At 42.8% G+C, this 18,660-nt stretch overlaps 1 protein-coding gene across 1 annotated transcript in view; it reads left to right on the plus strand.

Annotated features, from left to right (window-relative positions):
• Positions 1-18,660, plus strand: part of LOC135903709 (spindle assembly abnormal protein 6 homolog) — a 23,260-nt gene continuing 4,600 nt past the window's right edge. The window contains exons 1-12 of the mRNA XM_065434066.1: positions 1-91; positions 311-444; positions 3,997-4,054; positions 4,577-4,656; positions 5,892-5,985; positions 6,539-6,718; positions 9,987-10,184; positions 12,653-12,769; positions 13,285-13,400; positions 14,016-14,169; positions 15,532-15,686; positions 17,023-17,137. Of these exons, the coding sequence (XP_065290138.1) occupies positions 317-444; positions 3,997-4,054; positions 4,577-4,656; positions 5,892-5,985; positions 6,539-6,718; positions 9,987-10,184; positions 12,653-12,769; positions 13,285-13,400; positions 14,016-14,169; positions 15,532-15,686; positions 17,023-17,137 (1,395 nt within the window). The 5' untranslated portion in view covers positions 1-91; positions 311-316. The remainder of the gene's footprint in view (positions 92-310; positions 445-3,996; positions 4,055-4,576; positions 4,657-5,891; positions 5,986-6,538; positions 6,719-9,986; positions 10,185-12,652; positions 12,770-13,284; positions 13,401-14,015; positions 14,170-15,531; positions 15,687-17,022; positions 17,138-18,660) is intronic.

Below are 18,660 nucleotides of genomic sequence, written 5' to 3' on the forward strand. Positions count from 1 at the left end.
GCCGACTAAAAGACGACTATTAATCTAAGTAGTTGACCAATCAGATAAAAGTGTGACATTTTTCAATGTGCTCGATGGCGTTGTCAACAAGGTGCGAACGGTTCTAACATATTTTGATAGCACTTGCCCTCGAAATCAAGTGGACAAACGTGCCCTTCGAGCTACAGTTAGATGCATAGCCTGGGCTTGTTAAATTCGGGAGAGCAGCGCTCTTTAGTGCCCCGCCCAGTGACGCCCTTGGTCTCAGTGTATGATCATATGTTGGCGCCGTCTTATCGTGTTTCCTTTCGTTTCTTGCTTCTTTCGTCAGATCGCAATGATCCTAGACTCACAGTACAGGCGAGCGGACAGCTCAGGCACGAGCGAACTCGGCCAGGATGAGAGCCTGTACTGTAGGACACAGAGTGTGCAGCTCAAGGATGACTTCTGCAGCGGTGCGCGCCGGTGAGTTTAGCGCGAGTGCCCCTGTGCTTATTTGTAGCGATGTTACTTGTTACTGCCTAGTAGACCAGAAGTGTTTGTGTAAGTAAGGCCGGAGTAAGCTCGGTGTGTTCTAGTAACGTTGGTGTGTTCTCCCGAAGCGAAGGTAGCGTTCCACATGTGATGGTTCCTAGTGCACGTATGCATATCACGGAAAACAAGATCGCGGCGACAAGCGACGCGATGGAGATGGCTGTCGCGTCCTCTCGTCGCCTACAAGTCGAACCCAACGTGAGCGACGACCTTGGGCGACGTTACCCCGGCGTTGCCGGTATGAGGGCAGCAAATACGCGCCGAAACTGGCGTGGCGCATTCTCTTATAATTTAAGTTGACTTGTTTTGCTGTCCAGAGCAGCATAAAGTATTTCTAAAGGTCTTGCAGTAAGTTTTTCTTATCCTTGCACGTATCAAAACTTGGTCGTTTTCGTGCGACAACTGGTAGTAACACTGTTGTACATCCTATTACGGCTTCGCGCTATTGGCTTGACGGGCGGCGAGCGACGAATTCTAGATTTTCAAAATCGAGTGACGAGAACGTGCAATCTGTTCACGCGACGACCCGTTTCGTCGCTCGAAGCCGTCGCTCGTCGATGTCACGTACAATATCGCTCTCATGGTGTTTGGGCTGCCTGTCAAAAGCTTCTCGATGAAGGTACCCCACTCACAATTTCGGCAGTGTTCAAGACTTATTGAGCGCTCATGCATTCATGCTCAGCCTTTATTTCAATCTCGCAGTTTGATTTGACCACATATTCTCCATCATGCGTCACCATTTGCATGCCAAATGGCAGAAAAGTGCGTGAATTAATTTTCAAACCAACTACGATTCCTCATTTCATGATGCTCTTTATATGGAGCGAGTATTTAACTTAGAGGAATACTGACAAAAATCTGCGTGGGCTTGTTTTTTTTTTTCACTTGATCGGTAGCTATTAACCCAGTAACCATGGCAAAGAAACTTCTTTGCTCCACCGTACAACTGTTGCTAAGTTATATGCTTGTATGTGATGACCGGTTGCAGTTTAATTTTGAAGAGCACTTCGTGCCCTGTCAAGTAAGAAGCATGCTTGTAAACAGCGATGACCACGCGAGCGTGCAGACCTGTGATGCATGTTGATGCACTGTATACCATACCATCTGTGCTCCAGCTTTGTCTGCTAGCTTGGTGGGAAACCTGTGCATTGCTACACCATCGTAATACTTCATTGGGCAGAAGTCCACTATGTAGTTTGATCCCAGCATTAGAGAGGTTTAGTGTTTCTGCACACTTTTACCATTTCCGTTTCGAGCATTAGAGAGGTTTAGTGTTTCTGCACACTTTTACCATTTCCGTTTTGCTGAGTAACCGGAGAGATCTACAGTGGAGCAACACTGGTAGCGACATCTGTTGATGCATTTCCTAACCAGAGAGCATGCAAAAACTAGTATTGCAACTTACATACTCTACTTTACTGCTGGTGTAAAGCATCGGTGGCGGCACAGTTGTTAAAGGGACTCTGAAACGATTTTGACGATTTTCTACAAACATACTGAGTCAATAGAGTAGGTACTTCTGATCATTAACTGACGCTTCTAAGTGTTCCGCGTAAAGCGTGTAATTTATTATAAGGTTTCAAAAATGCACATCGCTGCCGATCGCAGCACACTGCACGGTGGAATTTTAAGCCGCCCCTACCCATATGACACAACTTACCCATATGGCGTCAGTGGGGTGAGCTATGAGATTGGCTGACCAGGGCGCGTGATCGATAATTTTTCCAAATTTATGGTAAACAAATGATGTTCGTAATAGTTGTAGTGTTAGTTAGTTTGTTTTTATAAAAATAAAGTAACATAAAGGGAATGCACAAGAACAATCTTTCAGTACACTTAAGCACTTCCGGCACACAGCAAGCGTCGTCTGCTTGTGTTACAACGTGCTCCGTCTTTGACGAGAGCTCCGCCGTCAGTGTCAGTCTGTCTTTTCGCGAGCGCTATGATTCGACTATGTTGCGTTGTGGACTGCAAACATAGTGACTGGCAATATGTCAAGCTGTGACACCGCGTCCCTCTGCAAGCCAGTAGACGAGCGGGCTGGCTGCAGCCCATCGGAGTGCCGCTATCCGATCGGCGCCAGGATTTGTGCGATTGCGACCGCCATTTTACACCGGAAGATTACTAACGCAATAGCGTTTCGCGAGTCCGGTATTAGGGTAAACACAAGCGCAAGGGGACAGGGCCTGGCCATGTCCCCTTGCATGTCGTTTCATGGGCAAATGTGAATGGTCTGCACGGTGCAGCCACCTGGTGGCACAGAGCTCAACCAGACACAGTAGCATTAACGAAGTGTATTCTTCTTTGCTGCTGGTGGAAATTTTTCGCAGGAGTGTAATCATTAACACATTGTTTTTGTAATGTCTTGCACTTGGTTAGAGCAATATTAGCTCTTTCTTTGGCTAGTTAAGCTCTGCGCCAATGGGTGGCTGGACCGTGGAGACCAATCAATCAGCTCACGTACGTCTACGCTAAAGTTCCTTCATCAGCTTGAATTTATGCCTTCACCGTTCTGTCGAAACATTCTGCTAGTGTGTGATTACCGAAATACCAGAAACGTTCGGTGCTACGACAGAATGCTCACAATGCACGCTGCTTCAATAGCTCTCGCTTGGGGTTGACGGCTAAGCCGCTAGCAAAAACGTTTCTCACGGGTGGGGGTGGGCTCCAAAACAACCGGAAGTGGACGATGTGACGTCGCATTGTGACGCAGACACAGTGAAGGCAGAGCTTAGCCCCGATCACTCAATGAACGAGTTGAGGAGGAAAAGCATGGCTAGGGAGGAGGGTAACTTGCAATCGCCTGTAGCTCCATTAATACATAACACTTCACTTAAATTGTGGTGCGAATGTTCTACTTAAGCTGTATGCTACGCGTCTACAAAATTTGTCCGAACCATTTCAGGGGCCCTTTAATGTGTCATACTTTTATGATAATTCCCTTAACATTAACAGTGAAGCGACAAAAAATTTCGAACACATTTTAGTTGGCCAAATTGTCCCAAGATGTTGACACCAGCTTTGCTACTGCCAGCCACGGCACCGGGAACCTGGCAATCCGTAAACAGTGAGAAATTTGCATGTACGCATCATGTGCACACATGCGTACGCTTCGTCTGCAGTTAGTGCAATAAACTGAATGCAAACAGTGCTGAAGCATCTTACAAATGGCGAGACAAGCCAATGATGTGGCAGTTCACTGTAATGAATGGCCAAAACTCATGACGTAACCTTGTTTAGAAATAGAACCTATGCTGAGGACTACGTCTGTAGGTGCTGCGCTTTCTGATTCATCGCTCGCATGAACTTCAAGGTTAAATTAAAATGCGTGCTAAGCTATATTTGCTATTGGTACTTTACAGATTATACCTATGAGCTTGCAGCAGTGGAATCTGCCAGTTATTTTAAGTTGGAATATTTGTGTTAGTACCCTTCATTTGAGTTTCATCATTTTATTTTTACCATTTGTTTGATATATTTTAGAGTTTCATCACTGTGCCTTGCTATACGAAGGAGCAAGTCATCAATAATCGGCCAAAAGGTGAGCGCCAGTCATAATCATTAGACTATGACTTTTTGCCTTCCTGCCTTTTTAATATCCACTATGGTAAATGAAAACATACAATACAGTTAGAATTAAAAGTGATTGCCTAAGTGCATATGGCTCAAATTGAATGTTACTGATTTAACTTTTATCAAAAATATATGTTTGTATGTATGTGTTTCAAACGTGGGCATCATTTCACCAGAGATGTGCTGCAAACATTAGTGAGTAGTTGCTTACCTGTTGACATTGCCTGCTGAGATAATGTGTGAAAGAAAAGACCACGGCAGCCACAACAATGTTTATCGTTACCTGGAGTCTTCACAGTGTGACACAGTGTAGTAAAGAATAACTATGACAATTATTTTGCATCTGACAGTAGCACATGATGAGAAGGTCAATATTCTATGTTTGCTTTGATACTAAGTGGGCGTTTAAGGGCAGATGCACAATTCTTGAGGTAACTGCAATGTATGGTCTGTAAAGTTAATTTCCCAACAAATCTCTTTGTGTCGTTAGGAGCTTCAAATTCAACTCACGGATGATGCAGACCCATTTTTTTTCTACACGCTCACTCTCACTGAAGAGGACTTCCAGAGGCAAGTTTTCATCATTTCTCTTTTATTCTTACGTATTCCTTGAGGATTCAGAGTTTTCTTTAACTGTGTTATTTTGCATTTTCATGGCTTGTGTTGTACAGTCACAACTTGATATAATGAATTATCAGATATAGCAAACAATATTTTTTTATTTGCGGCTCACCAGAGGATGTGAGCCAGCATCAATAAGCCAAAATGGTCGCAAAAGTATTTTTAAAGGTGCCCCCCCAGTGTCTCTTAGCCATTAGAAAAAAAAAATGCAAATTTTGGTCAGTGGTGTCATCAGTGAACAGCAAACGGAGACAATGAACAGCTGCCAGACAAAAATTTTTGTTTTTCAAGTAAATGGGTATGAATTGGTTGTGAACCTGAAAGATGGTCTGTATGATTTCAAATCGCCTGTTTTTCACTCAATGTTTCCTGTGCCAAGCCTGGGTAAGTAAGGATAAGCATTTCTATATTCACTTCTGGCTCCAGTTAATTACTATACACGTCGAAAATTTAGTTTGACCACATTTTCTGAATCATCAGAATTATGAAGAGCATACTGCTGGATTGAAAATTTTTAATTCAATGAGTTTTGCCAAGTTCACACAATGTAGACTTCATGCAACAACTCTCTATAGAAGAATGTGAGATATGAGAACATGGACTATTTTATGCCTAGCATACTTTCAAAGCACGTATATCTAGCCACTTCAAGAAATGCCTGATGTAAAACATTGTGAAAAACAATGAAAGAAGTGAAACACTACACGAAGACATACTGACACTGACAGCAAACAACCAGCAGTCTACCATCCAACTTGTTTTACTAATACACTATACCACACACATTCAAACTTCCAGCACAGGTCCAAACATAGGTATTTCAAGATGTATGCGATATGTTTCAAGTAAATTATTTTCATCAGTGTTTTTGCTTTTGATATAATAGTTCTACAATTGAGTATTTTTCTTATGTCTTAGTGTTCACATTCATAATTCTTTTGCATGGCCCTGGCTATGCACTTCCTGGTGCCAATTTCTGTTTGGTCCTTTATAACGAATATCAAATATAACAAGCAGTTTATTCCCCCGAACATGACTTTGCTATATTGAGGTTCAACTGTATGTGAATTTAATGTACAGTCTGTGCTGCCCATTAGGAGTAAATAACTTTAATTTTGATGCAAAGTGAAATATGCCAGGTTTACATGTCTCCATTGATTTCTCATTTGGTTTGCATCTCGCAGCCTCAAGTCACAGCAGGGTCTCCTTGTGGACTTCCTGGCATTTCCGCAGAAGTTTGTTGATCTGCTTGAGCTCTGCACCAAGGATGAACTCAAGGTTCAGTTTGCTTCACTCCATCTGCACTTGCAGCACCACTATTATGTCCCAGATTTTGTGTGTGCGTGCGCGCACGTATGTGCATGCGTACTTGTGCGCTGTCCCACTTACCTGCAGCCTACTAAGGCAGTGAAAGAAAGTAGAACTGGCATTCTATATATGTCACAAATAGTGTGCCTGTTAATCACAACGCGCTATGCTGGAGCAATGGCGCATGAATGCAGCCTCCCTAGAAAGCACTTTGCAGCATGGGCCATGCCTCATGATGTGCTGGCCTCAGTAAATCTGATGGTATAACCATGGGATCAAGGAAAACGAATACATCAGCAAGTCTTTTCTCTCATTGCACAATGAGGCTGAAGACTACCTGCCGAGTGCATTGTGCCATGCCCATACGTCACTTTGCTCAAATGGCTCACAGCATTAACCAATAGAGCTAACCAATAAGTGCCCCCGGCAACATATCTTCGCAGTTAAACCAGGAAGCTATTGCTTGACTCTGACAATCATCCTCAGATGATTTTTAGCATTCTTTAACCCTTATCTACCACAGGACAGCCCCCGGTTTGTGCTATCACTCACGGTGCATGGTCGGATAGGCTCGGATCCTGCCATTCTGGATGTCATAGAGGCCAACCCTTTCAAGCACCTAGTTCACCTGTCGCTCAAGCTGGCCCCTGCTCCTGATACCACCGTCCGCAAGCACCTGACCTCTGCCATGCGCCTCTTGAAGGTGTGTATATCGACTTTAGAAAGATTTTAAACTTCACATATTGTGACAGTAGGCGAGATAAGAAACAGTGGCATGTTGAAGGAACAGTATTTATTTAGTCATGATGCCTGATGCTGTGTTATATAGAGTCACAGTAAAGATAATGCCAGCACGTGTATACAGTCAAACACCTTTATAATGAAGTGCTCGGTGCCTCCAAAATCCTTCATTATGCAGGTCACTTCGTTGTACAGGTTGAACACTGTATGGCTTGCAATAGAGTAACCTAAGTGCTTTCAACAAAATACAACTCTTATTTGAGACATACTTAGTTAAGAAGTTGCACATTTTCTTGTGCATACTTTGTCCAAAAGAATCTGTGGCTGCAGGCGACCTTATGGCATCGATCTTCACGGCTTGCTTTGTGGTGAGACCTTGGAGCGATGCAAGGTACAGATGCAGAGTGTCGAATGCTACTACATACTATATTGCCTCACGTTGTCAAAATTCTTGGGCCCGTATGCACAAAAAGTTCTTATGCTGAAACATTTGTAAAAGCATGTGCCAACCAATGGTGATAAATTCGACATACTATTATTACCGAAGCCAGCTAGCCCATGACTACCTGCACTTACAAATGAAAATCTTTATGAATTGAGTCTTTGGTTTGTTTGAAGGCTACAGCTGCCTTCTCCTTACTGTCCAGGATGGTTTAGATGACGTCATCGAGTGCTTATTTTGAGCGTACCATCAGTGTGTGTGTGCATGCATGTGCTGACTGGCACTTCCTATGCGCACCGCAGCTCAGTGACGGTTGTGGAGGGCAGTGATGCTATGTGTGTTTGTTGTAACGTAACCAATCAGCTGTCGAGCATGCCCAAATTATTTATTGTGCAAGTAGTTTTGTTGTAGTAGTGTTTGCTGTAGTGACGTTCACAATACATATCAAAGATAGGTATTTTGGGCTTATCATGCGAAACAAAACTTTTTTAATTCACCACAGATCTCCACCTAAACTTAGATTCTTTATTTCAGACTGACGTAATTTACTTAGATTTTTCAAAGGCTTTCGATCGCGTCCCTCATCACCTACTAGCGTCCAAACTTTCATGCCTTCACCTCGACCCACTAATCCTATCATGGATCATTTGCTTCCTGACAGATCGCCTCCAGTGCACCTGTGTTGGCGGTCGCTGTTCAGATACTACGAAAGTAATATCGGGTGTACCACAGGGATCTGTCCTCAGCCCACTCCTTTTTCTAATATACATTAACGACCTCCCAACAGACATGTCATCCACAATACGTCTATTCGCCGACGACTGTGTTATGTACCGTCATGTCACTACTAACACTGACCAATCCATTCTGCTAAATTACCTACATTCTATTGACAAGTGCTGCTCACGCTGGATGATGGAACTAAATGTCTCCAAATGCAAGTTAATGCATGTATCACGTAAACGCTCTACATCCAAATTTCTATACTCTTTAGGCTCTGTGAATTTATCTGAGGTCGACAGTTACCGCTACCTTGGCGTTATCATCACTAAAAAACTAATTTGGTCGAACCACATTCAACAAATAACAACCGATGCCTCAAGATCCCTTAACTATATTAAAAGATCCCTATCTTTGTCTCTTCCATCAATTTGGAAACTAGCATATGAAATTTTCATCTGTACCAAATAAGAATATGCGTCTACAATTTGGAATCCGCATCAAAAGTACTTGATTGACACTTTAGAAGCTACTCAAAATCGTGCCTCCCGCTTTATCTTATCGAATTATGATAACCCTATCAGCGTTACTAACTTGAAGTTATCTATTGGTCTGTCCCTTTTAGCATCAAGATGCATAATTTCGCAACTCTGCCTGTTCCATAAATTGTACTATAACTTTCCTGACCTTTGTTCCTCACTTTTATTTCCACTCATTCGCTCATAACATCGTCTATTCAATTCTTTATGTATCCAACGACTTCATGGTTCTACAAATGCTTTCAACAAATCCTTCCTTCCCTTTGCAATAGAACAATGCAACTCGCTCCCGGAATCCATTGTTGTAGAGCGAAACCCTTCGAAATTTCGAGAGTTACTAACCACCCATATTTGCAACTAATTATGCAAAAACCTGTTCTGTTTAGTGTCTTTCGATGTTTGTATTATTGTTTTGCCTCCCATTATTTAATACCCCACATGGGGCCCTTAAGAGAATAATATATACCCGCCGTGGTTGCTCACTGGCTATGGTGTTGGGCTGCTGAGCACGAGGTCGCGGGATCGAAAATCGGCCACGGCGGCCGCATTTCGATGGGGGCAAAATGCGAAAACACCCGTGTACTTAGATTTAGGTGCACGTTAAAGAACCCCAGGTGGTCGAAATTTCCAGAGTCCTCTACAACGGCGTGCCTCATAATCAGAAAGTGGTTTTGGCACATAAAACCCCACAATTTATTTTCAATTTTTAAGGGAATAATAAATGATGATGAATTCGGCTGGGGCATACATATTCCTTCATTACACAGGTAATTTTGCTGTAAATGCATTCGTTGTAGAGTTGTTGGACTGTATTTCATGCATGGGGAAACATTTTTGGAGAACTGCATTTAGACCCTGTGGAAATCTTGGTTCCTTTTCTCTAGTGGGGTTCAAATATAACGGAGCTGAAATTTGAAAATGCTTGTCAGTGGCAGTTCTTGTATGCTTACGTGGTTGGCTTTTTGTCATATGGTTAAACCATATGATCAGGAGCGTTAAACCTTAATCAAAGGTAAAAATGGCTGGTCGTTTTGACTCTCATACTACAGCCTTGTTTGCTAAGGAAGCCAAAATTTCATTTTTAGTTGTTTATGCTTGCTGTCCATTTTTACTTTTGAATAGGATTTATCTCAAGCCAAATGAGCTGTCATCAAATGCTTCACTGTATAGTGAACTTTATAATAATGAAATAATACTAGTGTTTGAAGGTTCCACACTTCAGATTGCAGTGTGCATTTTTTCACCTCATTCAAAATTTATTAGGAAACCATTTGAGTTAGCGTAAAATTTATGATTGAAAAAAAAAGTCAGAACTGCTTTATTTGCCAACTCATTGGTGCTTGTACGCAGATTTCAGTGTTAGGAAAACTGCGAAGGGACAAATTTCAGGCTTCATGTCATTTTCTGCATCCACAATTTGTAGTTTTACAATAGAATGCCTGTATCTTGGCGTGCTTCTGACACCGATTTTGCAGCCGATGAGATGTCAATATTGTGGGATTGAAGTGTTGGCTCACGCCATGTTGCAGGATGAAAACAGGCGGCTGGAGGCAGCATTCCGAAGCTCTGAGACGGACTTCCATTCCCGCCTGCAGCAGTACCAGGAGATGGCAACGGAGCGGTCACGTGAGCTGGATCGCGTCCGCTCCCTTCATGCCTCCCAGCTGGCGTCCCTGCGAGAGCAGCATGAGCGCGAGCTGGCTGCGGAGAAGGAGAATGTGCGCAAGGTGAAGATGCTGTGTCCGTGAGAAAGTGGCGGCTTCATGCCCAATTTGCAGTTCGAGTGTGTGGAATGGATTGTTCAACAGAAATTGAGTCACGCTACATTGGCAGGTCGCCCCTTGGAAGAAACACAAACACGACTTTCGCTTATACCCACCATGGCTTTTAGCGTCTATAGTGTTGCACTACTAAGCATGAGGTCGCGGGAACAAATCCTGGTTGCGGTCGCCGCAATTCGGTGGGGGTGAAATGCAAAGACGCCTGTGTCCCATGCACATTAAAGGTCCCCTGGTGGTCAAAGTTAATCCGGAGTCCCCCACTACTACGGGCAAAACCAAACCATGGTCCTGGCACGTAAACCCCACAATTCATTCATTCATTGAACTTTCACTTATACTACCACATGTGGCATGAATAAGGTACATTCATACCTAAATATAACAAACATGGATGCAACGAAGTAAATTTAAAATGTGCCACATGTTGCAGCTCCTGTTTGTGCTAGTCGTGTAACAGTGGTAGTTGCTTGTCACAAAAAGATTAAGACATCACTTCAGTCCGCTGACCATTATGTTGTGCTGGAAAGAAATTGTAGCCGACATTTATGTTGTCGTTGTCGGTGGTGGTGCACTTGGGCTGCCCAGCATGGCGGGGAGCTGGCTGCAATGGTAGAAATATGACAAGAAAATTCCAGACTGAAAAACGCTGTGCCACTAATGTGCTTGTACCATTGTTATAAATTCATATATTCAATGTTTTTTTTTATAGCTCTTGATCTTTTCATGGTACTATGATCACCTTGGGGTTCCAATAATCAAATGCTTGGCAGTGGCTTATGCGAAGTTCCGGCTTTTCACAACATACCTTTGCCAGTGGTGGTCTAACTGTGCCATTTGTCCCATTTTGATACAACTCGACTTGCTTGCTCCTGGCTGCGCCCACTCAAGTGTCATATGCGCCAACTGCGCAAAGGTACGGTATTTTTGCATTTTCACGCTAATGCAATGTTTCCAGTTGGGTTATGCAACTACTACACAATGCGAATTGGTTTGTGAACATTCAAATACAGTCAACGACTGATTTTCCAGACGCCCAATTTTTCGGACATGTACTGAAATTCGAACGCATTCGTGGCACCGCCATGTATTCAATAGAGCTTATGTATGACCGTCTGAAATTTTGGACAGAAAAAGCCTTCGCCGTCTGATTTTCCGGACTTTTTACCATGACCACACGTCCGAAATGGCATTAATTGCAGCCACCACCGCGGCCATATTAATTATCTCGCCGCCTCGAACCGGCGCTCTCGTAGACAGATCCGGTGGCAGCCATAGCCACCACCGCGGCAACGCTAAGCTTAGCTACTTTGATGTTAGCTACCAAGCTTGCTGTTTGGCGCCTTGTTTTTCATTGAAACAATTCGACGCTGTTAGCAGTGGTGCTGACTCCGCCTTTGTAATCCTCGCCAATAGCTCTTTTTTTTCTTTAAGCTCTGAAAGTACGCCGCGTTGTATAATACCAGTTCCCGAAAGTCAGCTTCGCCTCGATACAGCATGGCTACGAGGTGAAGCATACGCAAAGTATTGCAATGAAGCGTACCAAAAGTGAGAAGGGGCAATTATCACGAGACGCGACATGTTTCCCTTAATTATGCACGTGTGCATCGCCATCTCCTATCACAGTACGAGCATTGATATGGCTAATAAGTATACTGGCCTGCCTTTAGGGCTATTTGGATAAGCTTTAGGTGCATATCTTCGTTTTCGTTAGCCTACAAAATTTTGTTTAATTGTTTACACAATTAAGTTTGTCTACCCAAATAAAAATGTTCGCAACAAAGCGTGCATGGTATACTATCCGTGGGAATTAGTTGCTGTTGGCTTTGTGTCTTGCTTACTGTTGAAGAGCACTTACTGATTGCACAGTAATAACAAGCTTTGCCAAATGGCTAAAGATTACTGCTGCACTATTCCAAGTGTTCCAAGAAGACAAATTTTTCTGCTCTGAAGCTGCCCCAAAATGCTGGTGTGGCTGCTCTTAAGCTGCTACAGAATGATATTTTTTCTGCTTCAAACATCGCTCCAAATACTAAACTGACTGGACCATCACTGCATTGCTTTAATTTTGCATAGAATGGACCATTCTCATTGGATTACGATGTGTTGTAATGAGCGTTTACTGCACTGGCATGAAACAGTAACAATTAACAACGTCACCGTGAAGTAGGAAACAGCGCAAAAATGAATGTGCACTAGAGAGGTGATGAACACTAAAGAGAAGTCCCTTCTCTGGTGCCTGCATGTTTTATGTCTGGTTCTCTACTCAAGTATTGATCAGTGAGCTGCTTCAGACACCACTGTTGCATTTATGCAACACCTCTCGGCTGCTGTGCCCTTAGTTTCGTTTTGTTTTCTTAGCATCTCTCCTGCTGGTGCTGATGTCATTCAAGGCTGTGATGCTTGTTTTGCTGCAGGCCAGTTCGGAACAGCAGTTTCGGTTGGACCTGGAGCACAGGGAGACAGAGCAGCGACTCAGGAAGCAAATCCAAGTGCTAGAGGCTGATGTCTCTATCAAGGAGACATTGAACAAGGTGGGGGCCCTTTTGATTCTTGGTTACCATCAAGTGCGAATGGCTTATCTGCTCACATGCAAGAATTTGCTATTTTCATCACTCATCCTTGTGAGCGTATGCGATTAGCCAAAGGAAGACGAAAGATTATTATTGACAAAACAACTTGTCTGAAACTCTGGTAATCTGGGGCATATGGATATAGTCGCTGCAGTACCATTATTTGATGCCAATTTCATTGATACAGTTGTAGTGATGCGATTGACAGTCTCAAAATACAGTAAATGGCCTAGAATCTTGTACCTTAATATGATGCTAGTCCTATAACATGCTGGCAAAGCAGGGTAGCTTATGTGATGTCACAGATTGAGTGTAACCATACCGTCTGTTTCTTTGGCAATGTGATTGACTATTGGAAGTCAGTAATTGTGTGTAATATAGTAAATGGCTTATGAAGCAAGCTGAAAGATTGTAATTTAACATTTTCTTTATGTTGCATCGACAGAAGTGACTGCCTTGCCTTTTATATCTTTCAGGACCTACAGGAAAAACTGGCCAAGTCCGAGCAAGTCTGTCGGGAGCTGTCATTAAAGGTGACAACGTTGGAATCAGCAGTGGGACAGTGCCAGCGAACGGCCGAAGTGCTTTCAAGGTATGTGGTTATACTCAGAAGAGTGAGGCAGTAATGATTCTAAAAAGTGCATTCTCATTTATAGCCTTAGTGGTGTAGCCACATTTTTCCCTACCTCTTTTTTGACCACAGGAGCTTAAAGCAGATTTTTGCATTCACTGCATACTTTACATCACAGGCAGCTTTTGCTAAGTGCAATGTTGCTGGCTGTCTTCTGATGAACTGTCTTCTGTCATCAAGTGATTGAATTTGGTGGTGAGCTTTGCTGCCAGTACCACATTTTTAACTTATGTTGCAGACTTGTGGCCTGTCACACACAGAAAGTGCATACAGTGACCTGAGGCTGCCTGCCGTGCCTTTGCTGTGCTTGACATGTGTGCCATATTGTATTGTATGACATGTGCTGCATTACGACTGCGCTTACCTGGTTTCCGTGTATATGCTAAAGGTAACTAATTTCCTTAATAATTTCAACGTTGGAACAGAGGTAAATCTGTTTGCGGGTGGTTCTGGAGAGTTTGCAAGCCTAGAGGGAGGGTTTAAGAATGTTTAAAATAAGGGGGCGTGAGCAGGAAGCGGGTGAAGCATTTTTTTTTTTTTTGTAGTGCCTGCAAAATACTTTTTTTGTCATCACAGGGAGAAAGACACCGTTGAGGCTGACAAGCAGCTGAACGAAAAGGATGCCAGCACCTTGCGGTCCCAGCTTGATAAATTGGAGGCCGAACTGTTGCAGAAGTCTCAGCTTCTGGCCGAGACGAAGGCGCTGCTTGAGAGCTGTGAGCAGAAGAAAGTGAGTACTGGAGTTTAACAGTGCATTGTATTGCCCGCCTACACTCTATAGCATTTGTTTTAAGACACTTGACCATCACAGACCCCTCAGCTTGCCTTACATCCAGTTCACTCACGTATTCCCTCTCAAGTGTGGTCATCTGTGCCTGCCCGGCCGTGCTGAATCTGAAAGATCTATTTAGAGGGTGCCACTTTCCCAGGTGTTGGTCACAGTCTATGGGTGCACGGTAGCAGTCAAGGATGGCAGAACACTAGGTGGGGCGATTAAATTAGGAAATTCGTGGGCGCTAGTAAGAATCGGTGGGTGCAGGACAGGGATAATTGGAGATCGCAGGGAGAGGCCTTCGTCCTGCAGTGGACATTAAATATGATGATAATGATGATGTCGCCGACAACCTTGCCGAGATCAGTGCCTTATCTTATCTTTGCCTGACCCCATATCCTCTGCCGCTAGCTGCAGTCTTAATTAAACAGACAAACTGTATATCTACATATAAGATGCTTCACTTATTCTATGCCGCAGGCCAAACTTGAATAATAATAATAAAAAAAGAAGCTTCAGCCTTCTTTAGTTTATTAAAGATATATCTCCTATCGCTTCTTGTCAGGGAAGCTAAAATATCTGTTTTTGTTCTCAAACCTGGGCTACCACATCTGCAATCTTGACTATCCCTCCGATGAATGCGTTCTGAAATTGTTGTCTTTCTTTGTCACTGCAGATGTCTGTGTCAGCGAACTCAGAAGCGGTTTGTGTGATGGGACAGTGACGAGGAATGGCAATGTAGTTTTGACGTGTCACTGTCCCATTTTTGCAATGAAAGCATGTCAGCTAGCCAGGGGCAGTGCCAAGATTTTTTTGTTGGGGGTGCAGGAAGTAATTTAATCACTGGGCACGCCCTGGTTGTGGGAGGGCTGCAATAGGGCAGGCAGGAGGATTTTTTTTTTTTTTTTTGAGGGGGGCGGGTGCCTTTTCCTTTTAGAAGTTTTCCCTGCAGCTAGTGCATGTTAGCACAGATTGATGTTACAGCAACCTCATTTAACCTACATAAGATGTTTTCCTCACCAGAGATAAAACACAACAGTTAGACAATAGCAGGAAGGCAAGCAAAGATTTGGCTATGAGACACTTGAAACTGATCAGAGAGATTGCATACAGATGAATCTCAATATAAAAAATACAAATGTAGGGAATTATTGGATGTAACGAAGTAAATCTAAAATGGTTTTGCCAATATCACTGTATGAATGCATCGTAAAGAATATGTACTTATAACAAATATTGGATTTAATGAAGGTACTTTTGTGTAGAATGCAAGTTCATTATATAATGCGATTTGACTGTATCGGTGATGAACCCATGCAGCAACAGGCGGAGGCACTCTTGGAGCAGCGACAGGCCCAGCTCAGTCGACGAGAGGCAGCCGTCAAGACTCTCTCGGATGACATCCTCAAGGGCAACGAGATCATCAAGCGTCTTCAGGGCGAGCTCAGGACTAACCATGCCAAGCTGCGGCTCAGGTGTGCACAAAGGAATTGTCACTTATATTGAGGCAGGCTTCTGAGGTTCAAAGGTTTTCAGGATTTCTTCGTGTTTGTCTTAAGGGAGTCTATGCAATTGCAAATTATTTCTATGGAAATCTACAGAAAGGAAATATTGTAGGGATGTGTGAATATTCGATATTTTGAATACAAATTTAATAGTCCTTGCTCTTTAGTTCGTAATTATTTACTTCCAAGAATTTACTATTTTAACTGTCAGATATTCCTTTTTGTTCTAATAAAAAAAACTTATTAGTTACTGGTGGGGATTGTTCCCGCTGATGCTCTGTAAGAGAGATGTCGTTGTCGCACCAAGGCAACAGTAGCTGAGCAAGTGCGCATGGCAGATAACTTCTGCCCAGTAATTTCTAGCCATTCAAGAAGAATACGTTGCTTTTTAGGCAGCCTGCACACGACGCTGTTGTCTTAATTGAGACAAAACTATTTACTATTGAACAAGTATGACCATATTTGCATCTCTTTAAAACAACGCACGGTGCCAAAGTATCACGATTCTTTCCTCCAACGAAGCACAACACTTTACGGGAAATGTGGTGATGCGCTGTAGGTGCACCAGATAACCGAAAGCAATTGTTTCTTATTTACAAGCTCCTTAGTTGACCGGGTGTCCAGTTGTCAACAGCGTTACATACACATAACAAATAATGTCAATAAACCCTCACTTTCTTTTTACAAAACGGACACCAGAATAATTGAAAAATTTACTTTGTTCAGAAATGGAGAAAATGTCAATAGGTCATTTTTCTCAAACATTCATATTTTATTTGATTAGAAAATCTTACTTTTCAAACACTCCTAGAAAATTGTTGTCCACCTGAGAGTGAGAAACTTGTGTGGGCTTCGTTTATAGCTTCATACTAATCTCAAGTGAATTACATTTTTTTCTTTCATAAGTTTTCTGTAACGTTCCACTGTGAAATGTGTGACAACAGGCAAGGGCCATCTCCCACTTGCTGTATGCATGTGGCAAACAGCATCAAATGTAAGTGGCCGGCTTCTGTTGATCTTTGAAGGATGTGGCCCAAGTCAGCCAATTGGTTGGCTGAGCCTGATTTAGGGGAACGGTGGGAGTGTCTGTACTCCAATGTCATGCCGCATGTCCAAGATGTGTGCAGCACATCAAGAGCACAGAATGTTCCGTGCCTCCCAGCCTTCATTAAGCATTTGCGTTCCAAAAATTTCATTTTTTTTTCACAATAATGTTGCATAAGCAAAAAGAGAAAAAAAACAAAGAGCATATGCTGCCGTGTTCTGCGTTCATCTGTGACGAGTCACCATGTTCTGTCACCTGCAGGTCAGAGGTCATCACAAAGCAGGAGGACGTGCTGACCGAAAAAGAGCAGCAAGTTCAGAGGCTTGTGCGCAAGGTTGATGACCTCGAGTTGGCCAACAAGAACAAAGAAGCTGAGGTCAGTTTCCTGCCAAGTAGGCTGAGTGATGGTTTAACACAGGCTGCCGTTCAATAGAATGAATTGCTTGTTTGATGGTGGACCTTTAAACCAGGGTTCCCAGGCATAATAATGCGATGCCCTAACCATTACGCCACGGGCTTCTAATGCATGCCCAATTCTCAACTGTATCACTCCTCACTCGTGGCACCTAAGTCTTTGAGACAATTTAAATGTGTAATAGTGTTTCGAAAAGTATCCAAAAGCACTTCTGTAAATCATTCCAGCTCATCAATGTATGCTGTGGAATAGCAGGGGGACACTTCTGTGACAGAATCTGGCAGAAGAAAAAAAAAAAAGGAAAACGCAATGTATGGGAGATTAGAATGATTCCCAATTACTGCTCCTCTTTGCTCGTGGCAACCGGCACTTTGAGACAATCAAAACACTCCCTGGTGCTTCGAAGCTCATGAGCGAGTCTAATAGTGCGTTGTGATTAACTCTCACCGTTGCCACTGTTTGTTCATGGCAGCTAGCACACAATAGGAATGCTCATTTGTGTTAGTAAAGTGATAACTAATGCCACACTTGCGGTATTTGCAAATTACAAAGTATGAGTGTTTGCGAAGTATGTTTGGTATGAAGGTATTTTTGTGTTGTATGGACTTTGTCATCAGAAGGTGCTTAACGAGTACTTTCCGTAAAACAGAAAATAAAAAAAAAATGCTAGAAAAATGGATGAAGGGTAATGGCATGTTGTCGTAAGGTACATGGAATGACATGGTGACACACAAGTCATTGCGCTATGCACGCATACACATGCGGAAAAAAAAAAGCTAGACAAAAAATGTAACACCAAAAAGAAAAAGACATCAAAAGGACCTGTTAAGTTCTTCACGGAAACTACAGTATAATGCTGGAGATTGGATTTAGCTGGCATTGAAGAAAAATTGGAGCTGCTACATGTTTATTACTTCCTACCATTGGGGTACAGCTATAATGACACTTCTGTCTGGCATGCATTTAAAGGAATGCTGCTGCGTAAGCATGTCTTCGTGTGCATACTACTGGCTCACTTGCTCCTCCTGAGTTCATCCATCAGTGCATTGAGGGCATGCTATATATGCCCTCAATGCAAATACTTCTATATAACTTATGCCAACTTTGTTTGTTTGTTGCCATACTGTCATTTATTGCTTAAGGTAACAAACAAAAAAAAAAACATGGTTGCAAGTGGTCTAAGAATGATTTTGTAATGTTGGATAAGGTTACTCAAAAACCTCTGCAAAGGGATTTTCTTTTTCTCGTGAAAAGTGGGTCTCTGGAGCTTGTCCTACGAGACAAATTTTTTTCTCGTGTGTGTGTGGGCGCGCACGCAAATTGTTTTTTTGTGGAATACGGGTGACGCTGAAATAAATTTCTTATATTATGCATGTATACACCCATGGAATTCGGTGTTTAAATTGCTCGCACCGATACAGTATGTCTTTCGTTTTCATTTTTTAATAGAGGAAATAGTCCCAAGATGTTGAGTGGCATATCAT

This window comes from Dermacentor albipictus, chromosome 9 (assembly GCF_038994185.2).
Source record: "Dermacentor albipictus isolate Rhodes 1998 colony chromosome 9, USDA_Dalb.pri_finalv2, whole genome shotgun sequence".
Classification (NCBI taxonomy): domain Eukaryota; kingdom Metazoa; phylum Arthropoda; class Arachnida; order Ixodida; family Ixodidae; genus Dermacentor; species Dermacentor albipictus.